This window comes from Maylandia zebra, linkage group LG12 (genome assembly GCF_041146795.1).
Source record: "Maylandia zebra isolate NMK-2024a linkage group LG12, Mzebra_GT3a, whole genome shotgun sequence".
In the NCBI taxonomy this organism is placed as follows: Eukaryota; Metazoa; Chordata; class Actinopteri; order Cichliformes; family Cichlidae; genus Maylandia; species Maylandia zebra.
Genome location: NC_135178.1, coordinates 9,914,852 through 9,931,474, shown reverse-complemented (window position 1 = coordinate 9,931,474; position 16,623 = coordinate 9,914,852). Strand labels below are relative to the sequence as shown.

The following is a 16,623-nucleotide window of genomic DNA, read 5'->3' as shown; positions in this document are numbered from 1 at the left end:
TGTGAGATGATAAATATAATTTAAAAAAATGTAGTTTTTTACTTAGAAGACAACCTCTTTCATTGTGTTTATTTAAAGGTCAATAAAAACATTAAGAATAATAACAATCACAATAATAACAACATGGAAATTTCATCCCGACTGTTTTCAGCGGAGCTGTGAAAAATGTATCTTAAACAAGTTGTTCATTTGTATCATTTCAAGGACAATGGTGAAGATGACAGCCAGAGAGAAGGAACTTTCACAGTTCCAATGGTAAATAAAAATACATTATTATAGTCTCTCTCTCCCTCTCTCTTTCTCTCTCCTTTTAAAAGCAACATACAGAAAAAAGGCCACAATAAAGCATTACTTTCATTCTTATGTCTCTTCTACGCTACTCCATCACATTGTAAAAGTGAAAAGTACAGCTCACCATTAAGCTGTTTAAATATGTCAGTGACAGACTCACTACTTGTTCTGGAATATATCATTCGGATATTTAATTCATATATATATTCAATACTTGGGTTGTATTCCTCACAGGAAAGTGAAGATGCTGCCCAAAGAGATGAGCAGATACCAGAACCACAAACGGTTTCACTGGTAAGAAACAAATGCAAGATGTGCTCCACTTCCAGTGACAGACTCACTACTTTTTCTGGAATATATCATTCGGATATTTAATTCATATATATATTCAATACTTGGGTTGTATTCCTCACAGGAAAGTGAAGATGCTGCCCAAAGAGATGAGCAGATACCAGAACCACAAACGGTGTCACTGGTAAGAAACAAATGCAAGATGTGTTCCCTTTCTATGGCTCTCTTTTCTTTAAAGAGTAGTTAATTTGAATACTTCTCAGGGAAACAATGAAGATGCCACCCAAAGACAGGAGGAAAGAATAGAAATGGTCACAATGGTGCAGGTAAGACTTGCGGTTAATTGCATTTTTAACTATGACAAACGTCGCTATGACTGCTGTTTATGTTGTAAATGCAGTTTTGCAAAAAAAAAAAAACAAGGCTACATATGAAAATAAGTGAAACCTGCTCAAATATAACACAATTCTTTTTCAACCATTCAGGAGAACGCCCCTGAAGCAGGAGTTGATGTGAACTGCTCCAGTGGACTAACAGAAATTCAAAGCATCATGTCAATCCTCTCCTTTGCTTTGAGACACAACACTACAGGTGTATTAATGGAGGACTTGCTGAAACTGCTCAAGTTACATTCTGCTGGGACTACTGTAGTTCCATCAAGCAGGTATTTTCTGGAGAAACCCTTCGCTGATATTACAAAACAGTTTAAACGACATCATTACTGTAGAGTTTGTACTAAGTACATTGGGTCTTCACAATCTTTGGAGGAAACACTTAATTGTGTGTCATGTTCTTCATTCACAACAGTGAAAGCCAGTTTAGAGGAAGGTAACTTTTTTATTAGTATACCATTAAAAGATCAGCTAAAAGACATTCTTGAGAACCACAATGTGCATGATCTATGTTTCAGAGGTGATCCCAGTGGTAGCCGTGTAATAAAGGACATATGTGATGGCAGCTTGTATCAGACCTTAAAGTCTACCAGTAAAGATGATTTTCTGTCCCTCACTTTTAATTGTGATGGTGTACCAGTTTTTCAGTCTTCCAAATTTAGTATTTGGCCAATATTGTGTTGCATTAATGAGATACCACCGGAGAGTAGAGACAAACATGTACTTCTATGTGCTTTATGGTTTGGATCCAAAAAGCCAGACATGTCCTGCTTCTTTAAACCATTTGTCGAGGAGTGTACAAATCTTTCTCAAGTTGGTTTTGAGTGGCAAGATCCTAACAATCAGGCACGGAGACACATGAAAGTACACACATTGTGCTGTGTGTGTGATGCTGTAGCAAGACCATTGTTACAAAATTTCAAGCAATTTAATGGTGAATATGGCTGTGGAGTTTGCCTTCATCCTGGGATGCAAACAAGGAAAGGGAATGGAAAAACAAGGGTTTACGCATGTCCTGATGAAAAGCCAAGTGACAGAAATCATAAAACCACAGTAGAAATAGGACAAATAGTTGAAAGACAAGGGAAGACTATTTTGGGGATAAAGGGCTCATCTCCTCTTGCAGATTTGCCATTGTTTGATCTTATCAATGGAATGGTCCCTGACTACATGCACTGTGTACTGCTTGGTGTGTGCAGATACATGGCATCTTTATGGATGGATTCTAAAAACACTTCTGAGCCATGGTACATAGGTGTACAAATAGCAAGCATAGACAAACACCTCTTGTCTATTAAACCTCCAGGTATCGTCGCTCGAGTTCCAAGATCTTTAATTGAACGCAAATTCTGGAAAGCTCATGAGTGGCAGCATTGGCTTTTGTACTATAGCTTGCCAGTTCTGAAAGGCATACTTCCACAGAAGTATCACTGTCATTGGGCATTACTGGTAGAAGGGATAAGCATTCTCTTGGGGTCCGAATTAAATACTGAACTGATAAGCCACGCACACGACGCATTAGTGTACTTTGTTGGAGGTGTACAATCTCTGTATGGAAAACAGCACATGACATTCAATGTTCATTCATTGTTGCATTTGAGTAAAAGTGTGGTGCAATGGGGTCCTTTATGGGATCACTCAGCCTTTATGTTTGAAATTTTCAATGGGTACCTCTTGAAACAAATAAAAAGTAGTCAAGCTGTACCACAACAAATATGCAAACGAGTGGCAGTCTCCCGTGCCTTTCCTCGTTTAGCTAAGCAGTTCTTAACAAATGCAGCTGCAGAAGTTAAACAGTTCTGCAATGAAATGAGACAAGGAACCCAGCATGTCAAGAAGCATGTAAAGTTTACTCAGGTGACTGCCCTTGGTTCACCAAATGTAAGACAAATATCTCTGAGAGATCAAGCTGCTCTCCACCCAGTTAGAGAGGTTCCCACAAACTCTGTGGTGAGTTACTACAAGAGAATTTCTGTGAATGGAGACATTGTTCACGGTTACACGTACAGCAAAACAAAACAAAGAAACAATTATGTGGTGCTTTTAAAAAATGGAAGTATTTTTGCAGTCTCACACTTTGTTGAAATGGATAGTCATTGTTTATATGCTATAGGAAAATATGGTAATTGCACAGTGCAAAAGTTAGCCAGAGGTTCTCTTATCAGAACTCAGCTGAGCTATATGTCAACTGTTCACTTTCCCACAGGCTTTTACAAAGCCATAAATGCTACTCAGATAGTTAGGCCATGTATGTACATACAGTGTCCAGACTACCTCAATTGTATGTCAGCTACTGAATACGTACTATTGTAAATAATTTAATCTTAAATCTTATTGTAAATGATTCAATCCAAATGTGAAGGTGGAGCTACTGATTATGGTGTTGATTATGGGAGAGATTCAAAGGCTTTCAATTGTGTCAAATGTCATTCTAATTAAGAGTGAAATGTGCAGCTAACAAGGTCTAAAGCCATAGCGGTTCATAAAGGTGGCGCATTCACGCTGTCATTTCTGAACATATTTCTTATTGAAATATGGGTTTCTGACTTGGGGGAAAAAAATAATTCTGTCAAAACATTTTGCAATGCATGTTCACAACATTTATGTATTTCAATGTAATTCCATTAAGCTAGTGGTGTGGTGTTTAAATGGTCCTTAAAGCACTGTCATAATGAATCTGGGTCATGTAAAAAGACAGAAATATATTATATATAAAATGTATTTTATCTACATCTTTGTGTAATCTGCTGATTCTGTGCAAAATTAAAAATATTTCTACAATATGAATATTGTCTAATATCTTTTCCATCTATATAGAATACATTTGAGATGTATTTTGAATATTTACTGTGTTGATTTAATCATTTGTCAAACTTATTGTAAAAGTTTGTTCTTTAAATGTCAATGCAATAATGGGAAAAAACATTATTTGAAAGTCAGGAATAGGATGCCTAGTTTTGCAAAAATGCTAAACAAAGAAATAAATAAACTTTACACAAATGAATGAAAAGCATTTTTATCAATCCCAGAGGGAAATTCTAATGTGGGGTTTTATTTAATCACATGTTCAAAGCAAACTTCTCGTAAATTTGTGGCTTTCCCCCACATCTTTTTGTCATTCAATGTTAATTGTTAGTTGTTTCCTGTTTGTGATAACACAAGTAAATCTTTTGTTCTCTATGAAAAACTTACAATAGTTTAGTTTCACTCATGATTGTCTAACTCATAAAAGTATGATATTACATTTTTCTTCTTAGGATAATATATGTCGGGTTAATGTCATATATTTTTTAAAGAAGTATCCAAAACATGCAAGTTTCATTTATATAATTTTTTAAGGGATCTTATATGTATTTTCACTCTTGTATATTTTTCATACAAGTGTCACACAAGACAGATAAAAACCTTACAAGATTTATATACATCTTTTCCATATGGGTTGCCCGGGCGGTGTGTTTTGGATCATTGTCATGTTGGAAGACCCAGCCTCGTTTCATCTTCAAAGTTCTCACTGATGAAAGGAGGTTTTGGCTCAAAATCTCACGATACATGGCCCCATTCATTCTGTCCTTAACACGGATCAGTCGTCCTGTCCCCTTGGCAGAAAAACAGCCCCATAGCATGATGTTTCCACCCCCATGCTTCACAGTAGGTATGGTGTTCTTGGGATGCAACTCAGTATTCTTCTTCCTCCAAACACGACGAGTTGAGTTTATACCAAAAAGTTCTACTTTGGTTTCATCTGACCACATAACATTCTCCCAATCCTCTGCTGTATCATCCATGTGCTCTCTGGCAAACTTCAGACGGGCCTGGACATGCACTGGCTTCAGCAGCGGAACACATCTGGCACTGCGGGATTTGATTCCCTGCCGTTGTAGTGTGTTACTGATGGTGACCTTTGTTACTTTGGTCCCAGCTCTCTGCAGGTCATTCACCAGGTCCCCCCGTGTGGTTCTGGGATCAAAGCTCACCGTTCTCATGATCATTTTGACCCCACGGGATGAGATCTTGCGTGGAGCCCCAGATCGAGGGAGATTATCAGTGGTCTTGTATGTCTTCCATTTTCTGATGATTGCTCCCACAGTTGATTTTTTCACACCAAGCTGCTTGCCTATTGTAGATTCACTCTTCCCAGTCTGGTGCAGGTCTACAATACTTTTCCTGGTGTCCTTCGAAAGCTCTTTGGTCTTGGCCATGGCGGAGTTTGGAGTCTGACTGTTTGAGGCTGTGGACAGGTGTCTTTTATACAGATGAGTAGTTCAAACAGGTGCCATTCATACAGGTAACGAGTGGGGGACAGAAAAGCTTCTTACAAAAGACGTTACAGGTCTGTGAGAGCCAGAGATTTTCCTTGTTTGAGGTGACCAAATACTTATTTTCCACCCTGATTTACGAATAAATTCTTTACAAATCCTACCATGTGGATTCATGGATTTTTTTTCACATTCTGTCTCTCACAGTTGAAGTGTACCTCTGGTGCAAATTACTGACCTCTGTCATCATTTTAAGTGGGGGAACTTGCACTGCACAATCGGTGGCTGACTAAATACTTTTTTGCCCCACTGTATAGTGTTACATCATATTCTATAAGGATGTTATGTGTTTGGATACTTTCTGCCCAGTTTGACCCACTTAGCAGAAGCCAGCCTGTTTAAGGCTCTGATATCTATTCTGTATGACTTAAAGCAGTTATGACATGGTCTGATTTTCTCACCCAATAAAGGAATATTTAATAGAATGAAGTCTACTCTTCATTCTATCAGAAACAGTTATCACAGCTCGTACATTTTCTTTTTACACATATATGTAAGCATTGAGCCAAATGTAATAATGTCAACATATTAAACAAACAATATTTGTCTCTTATATATAATACATCTATATATACACTGTCAGAGATACTTGTCTTTGAGTGAAGATTTAAGGTGATATGAAATTCAAATAAATGCAACTTGAATCTTTACTGAAGCTCAGTATTTAACACAGAGTTCAAGTTCACTGCTTTAACAAATCATAATAATCGAATAATAAATATAATATTGGCCATATTATTATATTTACATTACTAACGTGAGATGACTTTAGTCTCATGAACAACATAAGCTAATTGTTATTTACTAACTAATCTTAAAATGACTGTTCAGTACAGAAATGAAGCCCAACAATCATGTTTTTACAGTCCTGTGGTCTCATCCTCAGATACTTAACAAATCAAAATGATCTCATGAAAAAAATGAATGAACAAAAAAACATTTTTTCGCCTTCATTTCTGTCAAACAATGCTGTATGAAACGTTTCTCGCAGTTAGTATCATGGTTACTAGCAGGGGCGATTTTAGCCCATTTTTGGGGGTGCTTCAGCAAAATGGTTTGTTCCAGCTCGCCTCTCCCCTGCTCTGGCTCTACACTGAAAAAATGGGAATTGGCAGGCTTTTGAATTTGCACAAATGAATTTAGTTAATGCTACACAAGCCTCTCATGTTTCTCTTATTTACATGATTAAATAAAGTACCATTTACTCGATTATAAACAATACTGAGACTACTCATTTTTCTTGCATTGATTTAAAATGACTAAATTAGAATACTAAAACCATTGTAATCATGTTTGACCACAACTGGAAATGATGCAATATATTCATAGACAACAACTAAATGTGATTGGATAATAAGACCGACCTTATCCAATAAGACAACAACATAATTTAAGGAGAGCGCAATTGACCGCCAGATTCTGGAAGACTGTTCAGCCACATGCAACCTTTGGCACTGAGTCAGGCATAGTGAGAAGGTAAGTAATTTAAATACATTTGTTTTAGTTGGGTACGTTTTCACAGAATTGTTGTAGTGCATGCTATATGAAACGTAATCTGTAATGCATCTACATGTTGTTTTTACAGTGCTAGCTAAAGTTGGTATTAGCTTTGTGGCTAAAGCTAAAAAATATTAACAAATTGCACATAGTCGGGAGAAAGCAGCTGTTGTCGGTCAGATATGGAATTTATGCATGTGACAGAGAGCACTGACGTTTTTGATGGCTTAGCAAGTTAAAACGTCACTGAGAGAGCAATAGTGTTTGTGTTACTCGTGCTAGCTATGGCTACATTGGCTAATTAGTCTGGCTGTAACCGTCAGAGTTTCAGAAGCTGGGAGGGCCACAGTGCCATACCTTAATTCTTGCTGATGACATGCACTCAAGTTATAATAAGGATCCTGACACCTTAGACGTGGGTTTAAGAACCTTTGCCCATAAATGCCAAATCATTTTTCCATTTAGTCATTGTTTTAGGTGAAGTGTCACTTATTTGACTATTCTATCGGTCATGCCCAAATAATACAGCAGATATCTACAAGGAGATAAGTTTGTTCAACAGACTATGTCTTATTAAGTGATGTATAGTGAATTTTCCAAAATCGGCCCAAAACAAATTAGGACCCTTTCCCCCCCCCCTCTTTTTTTCTAGTTTGTGTAGAACATATGTGAGCTGCTTCTCAAAGATTGGTACTTTAAAGAAACCATTGATGCTCTTCTGGACTGGAATACCTTTTTTCAATTAAAATTAATGTTTTTTGTGATGGTGGAATTTTTACCTTTATGATTACAGAAGTCAAAACATCAGATGATGATAGCTTACCATCTAAACTCCCCATCTCTTGGCAAGTCTGAATTAGAGAGCTCAGCTGTATCGGCCTTTCTAGTGGATTTGCTTAAAGAGGAGATAGCTTAAGTCATTAGGTACATATTCCCTGACATTCTAGAGGTCAACCTTGCACAGTGTGTGACATAAAGAGTATAACTTATAGAAATGGAATGGTACTGGCCCAAAGGGCAGCAGGTGGATTGCCAGAATACTGAAAAACCATATCTGCATTGTACCACAGCATATTCTACATTGTCAGAGAGCTTAGTGGCTGGTACAGAGAGCACGACAGAGCTTTTGAGCTCCGCCCAGTATCCACAAGAATATTCACTCTCGCTTCACTCTGTGAACTCCTTGATACTTATCCATTGGTTGACTATGAGATTGGATCAGTCCACATTGTGACTTTAAAAAGGCATATAGAAATAAAAGGTGTTCATATAAGTGTAATAGGTTCAGTCGCATGTATTTCATTAGATAAATTCTTCTTTTTTATGTCTGATCTTTATAACTTTGAGTATTGGGTATGGATAGCTTTATGAAAACTAAACTGAAATGATTCTTTCTGAATGTCTGATATGTAATTCTTTGTTGCCTACAGAGTCCTATGGGGAGTCCTATGGTCCTAAAGACTGTTTTGGCTGACGGAACCTGTCGAAGGCTCACTCTCTAATGGAGCGCCTGAATCAACTGAGGATCTCATCGTTGAACTCAAGAGACAGTGTTGTCTTCAGGGCAGTTTCAGACTTCAGTTTATGGATTCCTTGTTTGGGAATGAGTTTCTTAACCTTACCTCAGTTTCAGAAGTAGCAGACAAGGGGACTCTTAAAGCTATTGACATGTCAAAGCCCACCACATGGACATAAAAAAGAGTAACAGAGTTGGTGAAACTCAAGATGGAAAAGACTTTTTCATACAGAAGACATGAAGTTGTTCGTGATGCACCAATGGTGGAGGCTTTCATGGCAAGATGGCCTGCTCTATTTGATTTCCATGAGGTAAGGTTTGCCTCATACACGGTGTTCTTGTGGTATTAGCCTAAAATGGTTAAGGCACAGTTGTTATTTGACAGCCCATTTCTTCAGCATGAGTGATTGCGGCCTTCTTCCAGGTATTAAACCTTTGAAGCTCATTTCTCTGTGCTCATGTTTTCAGATCAACGCTGAGTTTAAGAGAATTGCCACTATCCCCCCTCAAACAAAGTTCCTGGCTCAGCTGGATCTCCACTTGGACAACCTGGTGAAGTTGGTCAACAGAAGAGGAGAGCTTGGACTAATACTGAAAAGAATTGTGGCACAAATGGATAATGTAAGTGATAAAGCCTCAACATTCACTTAACACGATCCTCTTTGGATGAAATTTTATAATTGTGGAAGATTTCAAATGTTTCCCATGATAAATTCTCTCATTTTGTATTTTTACATCTGCTTGTTTTTTTTAACCTTCACTTTGTCAACTTATTATTAATTGCCAGTAAACCTATTATTAATTTGTGTGCCTTTACTTTAAAAACATTCATGTAAAGTACACTATTAAAACTTAAATGAAGGACAAGAGCTGAATGAAGATGCTAATTACATACATTTCATTTCAGTGTGAAGATGTTGATGCTGAGTGTGTTAAGGGAGTGTGTATCTACATGGGTGAAGACCCTGGCATGCTTATCCAGGAGTATGTGGTATGTACTTGTCTTTTTTTTTTTTTTTTGGACTTTCCACAGTGTGTCATATTACTTACTTGGAAATGACTAACATGGCTTCTTTTTTACAGGGCATGGAAGAACGTGCCATCAGTGAGACTGTTGAAGACACCACTGTTTGAATTTGTCTTCTTAAAGAGCAAGCTTCAGCAGATGAACAAGAGTTGTCCTTGCAGGCATCAGGGTGGCGAAGACTTTGGATAATGTAGCATTTGCTGTGATAATGCTATTTGGACTCATGTATGCATTAAACCTTGCCTACCCTGCTGACCTTCGCTATAACTTCGATGTTTTCCAGAAGGTTTTCATGGAACTGGATGGAGCTAAACTCTCTAAAGTTCTTGCTTTCAAAAACCATCTGTTTCATTGAGAAGTCAAAGACTGCACTTCTGCAATTCTTTGCAGTTTTTCATTTTGTGTTCAGTAATGTTATACTGCTTATGTTTTTATTGCTTTCCCCTCGTGTGACTGCAATGCAGGATAATTTTTCCTTTTGGTATCATGTTGTAAGAAATTTTTACTGACGATTTTTAGCAATATGTTCTAAGTCAACCTTAATGTCCTGCTTACATGTTTAAAATGAAGATTAAAATTCATGTAGGTGTTTGGTATTAGTTATGTAACAATGTCATTTAAGGCTCAACTTAGTTGAAATCTTATACAGGTAAATACATGTACAGAAGCTGAAACTGTTGTCAAATAACACACAAGTTATATTTGGGTAAATCTGTTTATTCATAAAAGCGTGTTGCTTTTTTTTCAGGTAGTCTTAATTTAGTTTACATTTTCAATTGTGTAATTAATACAAATGTTATATGTAAGAGATGACAGGATCATCTATAAGCACTTTCTTTTATTTGCTGCTGAGGTCAGTTTTTTGTGAAATATTTGCAAATATATTCTCAAACTAACTTTTTCTTTTAGTTATTTCTGCAGGCTATCTTTAAAAATGTGTTAACAAGTTTACATGGATGCGAGTTTGGACTTGTTCATGGCAGAATTGCTGCTTTCACTGCTGTTACAGTTTAATAAAGGTGAATTGTTCAGTAGCACTCACAGTCTTTGCCTTTTTTGTCAATAATAATCAGTTAATATTTCAATTGAAAAAATTAAGTAGGATTTAAAGCCATAATTTGTGTTGCAGGAACATAATTGCAATGTGTTTACATTACATAATATCATTGCGTACCACTGGCAAATAAAAATAAGTTGGTGTTAAACATTAAAATATATTGACATTATGCAATACATTGATATTATGATAATAGATTAATATTAGTACATCAAACATGATTTTTTAAAGTAATCTGATGTAAATAAAATACTTTGATCTGACAAGCATTAATTACTTGAGGGAAAGTGGAAAATTAAGTCAGTCATACTTATTCATATTATGTGGGACCGATGTACACAATAAAATCAAGTAAATTGAAAGAACTTTTTTTTTCAGTGTAGTGCTCTTGCTGCCAGAGCGATGGTGGCTGAGACGCAGCGGAGCGGAAGTATAAGTGCCTGGCTTAAAACAGGACATATTAGCTGCATTTAACCTTCAGTTACTCTTTATATAGTTAGGTAGGAGTCAGACCATGTTTCTTTTTAGCTGAAAAGCATTACACCCAGGTAACCTGTTGAAAACGTGTTTTCCGACAATGTTTGCTACCCTACAATCCCTCCTACACTGTAGTAAAATCAGCAACATTTGACCGTTCTGTTGCTCCCATTGAAATGTATACAGCCTATTTAAAATCTAAAACTTCAAATTGTCCATAGCCTACTGTTGGTTACAACTGTCCTGTTTGAAATGGATACTAACTAGCTAACTGACTGAATGCCCATTAACCTTATAACTCCTGTTGTGTGTTTGCGTGTGTGTGTGTGTGTGTGTGTGTGTGTGTGTGTGTGTGTGTGTGTGTGTGTGTGTGTACAGACAGACAGCCAGGTTCATAATGGATATAAGGAAGTTTTTTCAAAAAAAAGGAGCCACATTCAGGTAAAAGTGTAAAATCAAATGATCCGTTAATCAAGAACAATGTTACATCAGTGTTTCAATGTTTATATCTTTTATTAGATGTTCATGTGGTTTGGTTATTTGCCTTTTGGTTGAAAGTAGACTGAGAGAGGACTTTTTGTTAGCGATCTTAATAATTTTTCATCTAATTGAATACAATCTATTTGTGTATGATTGTCAGTCCAAATAGGGAGAGAGGAAAGAGGAACGTGAGGAGAAAGGGCAAGGTCAGGAAGAACCAGGTAAGAAAACAGACAGGGAACAGTGACAGGCAAAACAGAAACTGTTAAACTGACAAATAGAAAAAACCTAATTTTACTCACACAATCTGGAAGTTGTGTTCTCCCTATATTAAAGCTACTATACAGAATCTGAAAAACAAACTGGGTTGAAACATTGTTGACCCTCTTTAACAACATTCCAACATAACATTATAATTGATTGGGGAGATTAAAATTAATGATATATTTTTATGTGGTTCAGCCACAACTCTACTAAAACCTCAGCCAGTAATAGGTAGGCCAACTTTTGGACCGTTCAGTTGTCTGTATGACTGCCGCAGTATGTACATCACATTTGCACACTATCAGAAAGTGCCAAACAGCCCTGGTGGAGTGAGGAGCTGTAAAGAGAAGCAGATGCTCTGTTTATATTCTAAAAATGTTTTAAGCTTGTTTCAAAGATTCTGTACAGCAGCTTTAAATGTTTTCCAAAAGCACACATACACTTATCAGTGTTTCTCAAACTTGTTACAGTGTGTACCACCTGAAAAAATGCAGCAAATTTAACTTTAGCTGTCTATTTCCTTCTTACAGCTTTCTATTAAACAGCTGGATCTAACCAGACATGTGTACTGTCAATTAAATCAAATTATTTTTTACAGAATTCACCTGCTTGCTGCATACAAATCTACTACTGCACATTCACCTAATGTATATAATATATAATGTTGTTCTTCTCTCCCCCTTTTGTACAAGTCGAGGAGCGTATCAGGTTACATTTCACTGCGTGTTATACTTGTATAACTATGCATGTGACGAATAAAGAATCTTGAATCTTGAATTATGAGCAGTGTGCTCATAACTTCATAACTTGAGACTGGAAATATTCATTTGTACCTCTGATGATTTAATTGAATTTCTGAACTTTCTGTGTGACTAATGAACAGCTGAAGAAAAAAAAGGCATAGATCTTTATAAATGCTACTATGGTGTTTTGAACATGTTACATCATTGAAAGATCTTATGGTGGTGCTAATTACCAACTTGTGGCTGATATCCAACTGTTTGCTCTTCTGGACTTGTGAATTGTTTCAGAATTCTGACAATTTTGAAAGCAAAGTAAAACAGACAAAGATTCATTACACTGTAACTGAGAACCAAAATGCCAAAAAACATCTTCTTTTCTATGATGAGGAAACTGTAACCCTCCTAAAAGGGAACCATAAAACTAAGGTAATAGCATGTTGGGGCATTTTGGCACTGCTAATTCTTATACTTCTGCTTTTTGGAAATGCACAGTACAATTGGATGGAAACCCAGCTACTTGCAGACAGACAGTGGTATCAGTCAGTTTCTTCAGGGATGATCATTAGCGTAACATCCCCATCCTTTCTCCTCACCAAAACAAAGACTGAGGTGCTGTGCTTGACGGCATCGCTCACTTCCTGAGTGGTGTGGACAGGGTGTCCATTGATGCCAATGATGACATCATGATCAGTCATACCTCCCCTGCAGAGATATCAACACCATACCATCAATCACAAGCTGAAAAGGTGTCAAACTCTAAGGAAGACACCAGTAACTTTCACACAAGACAAGCCTGCTCCTGTGTCAGCCCCCCCCCCCCCCCAAAAAAACCCCTTCACTGATTGTAAATCTCTTCACTGGCAGATATTTGCATGTTAGGTATGTACATTTGCTGATCGTCTTGCTGTTGGCAGGATGACAGTAGGTTAGTAGGTTACTAGACTGGCAATCCAAGTTGTCACTGTGAATTGACAGGCTGTGCTGTAATGCTTGGATGTTAGTCAACTGCTGTGTTCTGTGCAAAGTATAAGGCTTCAATGTCATGGGAGGACAATTAAGAATATAGTCTAAAGAAAGAGAGAAGGATTCTGTCTTCCATAAAAAAGATGTCAGCATTGCCTTTGGGAAGTGCAAGAATAATGAGTTTAATCTAAAGCCTTGAGAACTGCAAGAAATTTCTTAATCCACCCAGAAAGGCCTCCAAATGCCAGTTCACAGCAGATATTGTTACACTCTGTAAACCAGTACCAAAACAAGTCCCAACTGTGCAGCTTTGCAATAAAAATAAGAAAATACATAAATAAATGAAGCCCACAGCTGTGGTATCCAACTTTGAAAAGATTTAATCTGTAAAACAGTGTAGCATTTAGGATAACAATAGGAAAGTGTCTACAATAATCTCTACAATGTACACTTAAAATACAGCAAACAAAACCCATAACATTAAAGCTGCACTGGATATTATATTGAAGAAGCAATGCCTTTCCTGTGTAGTTTATAATGGGAAAGTTACACTCAAATGAATCTCCAGGAAATGTATCACTCAACTCTAAAGACTATGTTAGTATCTTTTAGTAAACTTAGCACAATAGTGAGTAAGAAAACTATCACCTGTGATGAATCATAACACAATATGATAATCAAACTTCTGATAATCAAAGATAATCAGAAGTCATCGAGGTGGATGTGTGTGCATGCATACAAAAAAAGACCTGTTGGCTGAAAAATAGCCATCAACAAGATTCTGGAATAAGTATGGTTATATATGTGACTATTTTTCTCTTCAGAATTGGTAGAGTTCATTTCAATCTGTTGGTTTTCTGGCACAGACCCAGTTTTTAAGCATAGTCCACAATTTTTTTTTGTCAGGTTGGAGCTGGGTCTAATGTTAGCCTGCTTTATCCATGGATGTGTGTTTGAGAGCACTGACAAGTCAAAACACTGAATTGTGTCCAAGTTTTAACTGTCAAACTATTGATTTAAGGTGAATCTGAAGAACTTTGATTTATTAAATATTCCACCTACTCTGTGCAATGTTCCAGTGTATGCAGCAGATACAGTGGAAGCTTAGCTGCACTGTACCGGCAGCTAAACAGCAATGTTCTCAAGTTTGAAAGCTCTTCAATTTTATAGCTGTTCTTTCTTGGTTGACACCCCCTCAGTCGGTGTGATGTAACACTTGCTTCACTGTTGACAGTGACACTAGTGTTCCAGCCATTTCTAGTTCATGGCAGGCTCAAGCCTTAGTAATTCCTGGGTCTTAAATAATTTTCTCTTATCTGAGGAAGACAGTTTGGGTCTTCTTCCAGACCATGGCAAACTGGAGACACATACAAATAACTTGTACTTATTTACAGTTGTTTGACTGATGATTCTAAGCTTGAATCTAAGTTTGTGGGATGGCCATTTCAACCCTTTTGAAAATTTCTGGACTAGCCAAGTCAATCAATTTAAATTAACTCTAAAATTCTGCCAAGAAAGTGGTCAAATATCCTACCAGAAGCTTATTGATGGCTACTAATAATATCTGGTTAAATTGCAACTTACTAAGGGATATTTAACCAACTATTAGTGGAGGTGAATATATACTTTTCTAACTTATTATAATCATTTTTTTCCAAGGTGGAATGATTGTACAGCATACATCTGGAAAGACTTGAAAACAAGAACTGGGTGCATAACTTCCATGCCCAGGTTTTAGCATTAAAGTACATACTTGTTGATATTTTGCTTTGACATAATGATCTGAGATCTTTTATAAGGAATCATAAGAGTTTCAGAGTGAGACACAGAGCATTGTCAAGTTGACACACTTTGGGAGGAGAAAGAAGAGAGAGGGTGCTGCTATTTGGGCCTGACATCACTCCGAACAGCATTCCTGATGTGATGTTTACAATATGATAACTGCCCTCAATATCAGGGGATAGCAGGAAATAGCCACAGATCAGAGATATGCATGAATCTCTGGGGTGTCACAGATGGAAGCCATAACTTATAACAATAAACATTTTTGAAGCACTGAAAGCACTAATGGCTCTAAAACAAGTGTTTGTCCAAGGCAGCGCCATCTTTTGCCCCATATTTGTCACATAAGCAACACGAGGCAACTCCTTCTCCACTATTCTCACATCGCCTTTTTGTGCTGGAAGTTCTTTAGATGTTTGGCTACCACCAGATTAGCCTGCTTTGCAACCCAGCAGCTGGAGTCTCTGTTTTTTTAAATGTAGATTGTCAGACCTACACTAAACAACAATGGAAGCTAACAGGTCCAGGTGTTAAGTTGAATATGCTGCATGGATCCTTGACTATGATCTTACTATTAGGGCAGGTTGGTCAGGCAGAAATCTGACGCTTTTCAGAAAATATCCAGAGCTTGATCTCCGGATGCCAAGTTCTAATAGTACATTTCTGCCCCCTACCTATTAATTTTCAAGCTACATGAAATCTCAGTTTTTCACAAAAGAATAAATGTATTGCAGCACAATTCTTACCTGGATGCAGCTGTTCCAGGTATTACCTCATAGATGTAAACACCTGAGCTCACATCTGGAAATTCTGGCTCACGTTCCTTGAGATCTCGGATTAAACTGGACAATCACACAACAACAGAGAAACAGGTTATCCCACTGGTTGAAATTTGTTTCATATCTCATCAAACATCTACATTTTATTTTGAAATGACAAAAGTAATTATAGTTTATGCAGTATTAAATACATGCCTATATATTTCAAAAGGGCAATAATTAGTACAAAAGGTGTAGTTCAGCTAAACCTCTGAGTGGTAGTACTACTGAAATTCAGTGTGCAAGACAACATTACAGGAACACCAGATAAGAAATTTGTGGGTTTTTTTAATAAAATTGGTCAAAACCATGCATCTATCTTTTTACTTTTATCTGGTTATTTTACTGTTTCTTCATATCTTTGATATCTATATTGTGATATTTACTGATCGATAGGTAATGGTAACTGCACATGCTACCTTTTTTTAAACTATAATTCCTATGAAGATGCTCCTTGCTAATTGGCCACTTATTTGATAATATAGACATTTGATATAATATTTGTGATTTTCAAAGTAAAAAAAAGGAACTTTTTCCTACTCAGAGTTTTTTTGTGTGATTTTAGATCCGTATGACAAAATGAAAACAAACTGTAAATTCATACATGTGAAGTTGTGCTGAAAAGAATGATGTCAAACAAGGCAACGTAAATAGTCTTCAAAGGTGAAATATAAAGATAAAATCAAAAGTAGTCAAAAACAGCCAATTA

At 36.9% G+C, this 16,623-nt stretch overlaps 1 protein-coding gene and 2 long non-coding RNA genes across 3 annotated transcripts in view; 2 read left to right on the top strand and 1 right to left on the bottom strand.

Moving 5' to 3' along the window:
• Positions 1-340: 340 nt before the first annotated feature.
• Positions 341-3,874, top strand: LOC143421339 (uncharacterized). The gene is made up of 4 exons (XR_013100973.1): positions 341-585; positions 707-766; positions 846-908; positions 1,068-3,874. It is a non-coding gene; the product is annotated as an uncharacterized LOC143421339 (long non-coding RNA).
• A 2,844-nt stretch (positions 3,875-6,718) lies between these two features.
• LOC143421338 (uncharacterized) lies at positions 6,719-10,297 on the top strand. Its single transcript, XM_076890453.1, has 5 exons — positions 6,719-6,766; positions 8,218-8,614; positions 8,772-8,924; positions 9,211-9,294; positions 9,387-10,297. The coding sequence occupies exons 2-5, from the start codon at positions 8,513-8,515 to the stop codon at positions 9,435-9,437; spliced, it is 390 nt and encodes a 129-aa protein (XP_076746568.1). The 5' UTR covers positions 6,719-6,766; positions 8,218-8,512; the 3' UTR covers positions 9,438-10,297.
• A 2,434-nt stretch (positions 10,298-12,731) lies between these two features.
• The window catches only part of LOC143421454 (uncharacterized), a 36,102-nt gene continuing 32,210 nt past the window's right edge, over positions 12,732-16,623 (bottom strand). The window contains exons 2-3 of the long non-coding RNA XR_013101102.1: positions 15,843-15,938; positions 12,732-13,053 (exon numbers count right to left, since the gene is read on the bottom strand). This is a non-coding gene — a long non-coding RNA (uncharacterized LOC143421454). The remainder of the gene's footprint in view (positions 13,054-15,842; positions 15,939-16,623) is intronic.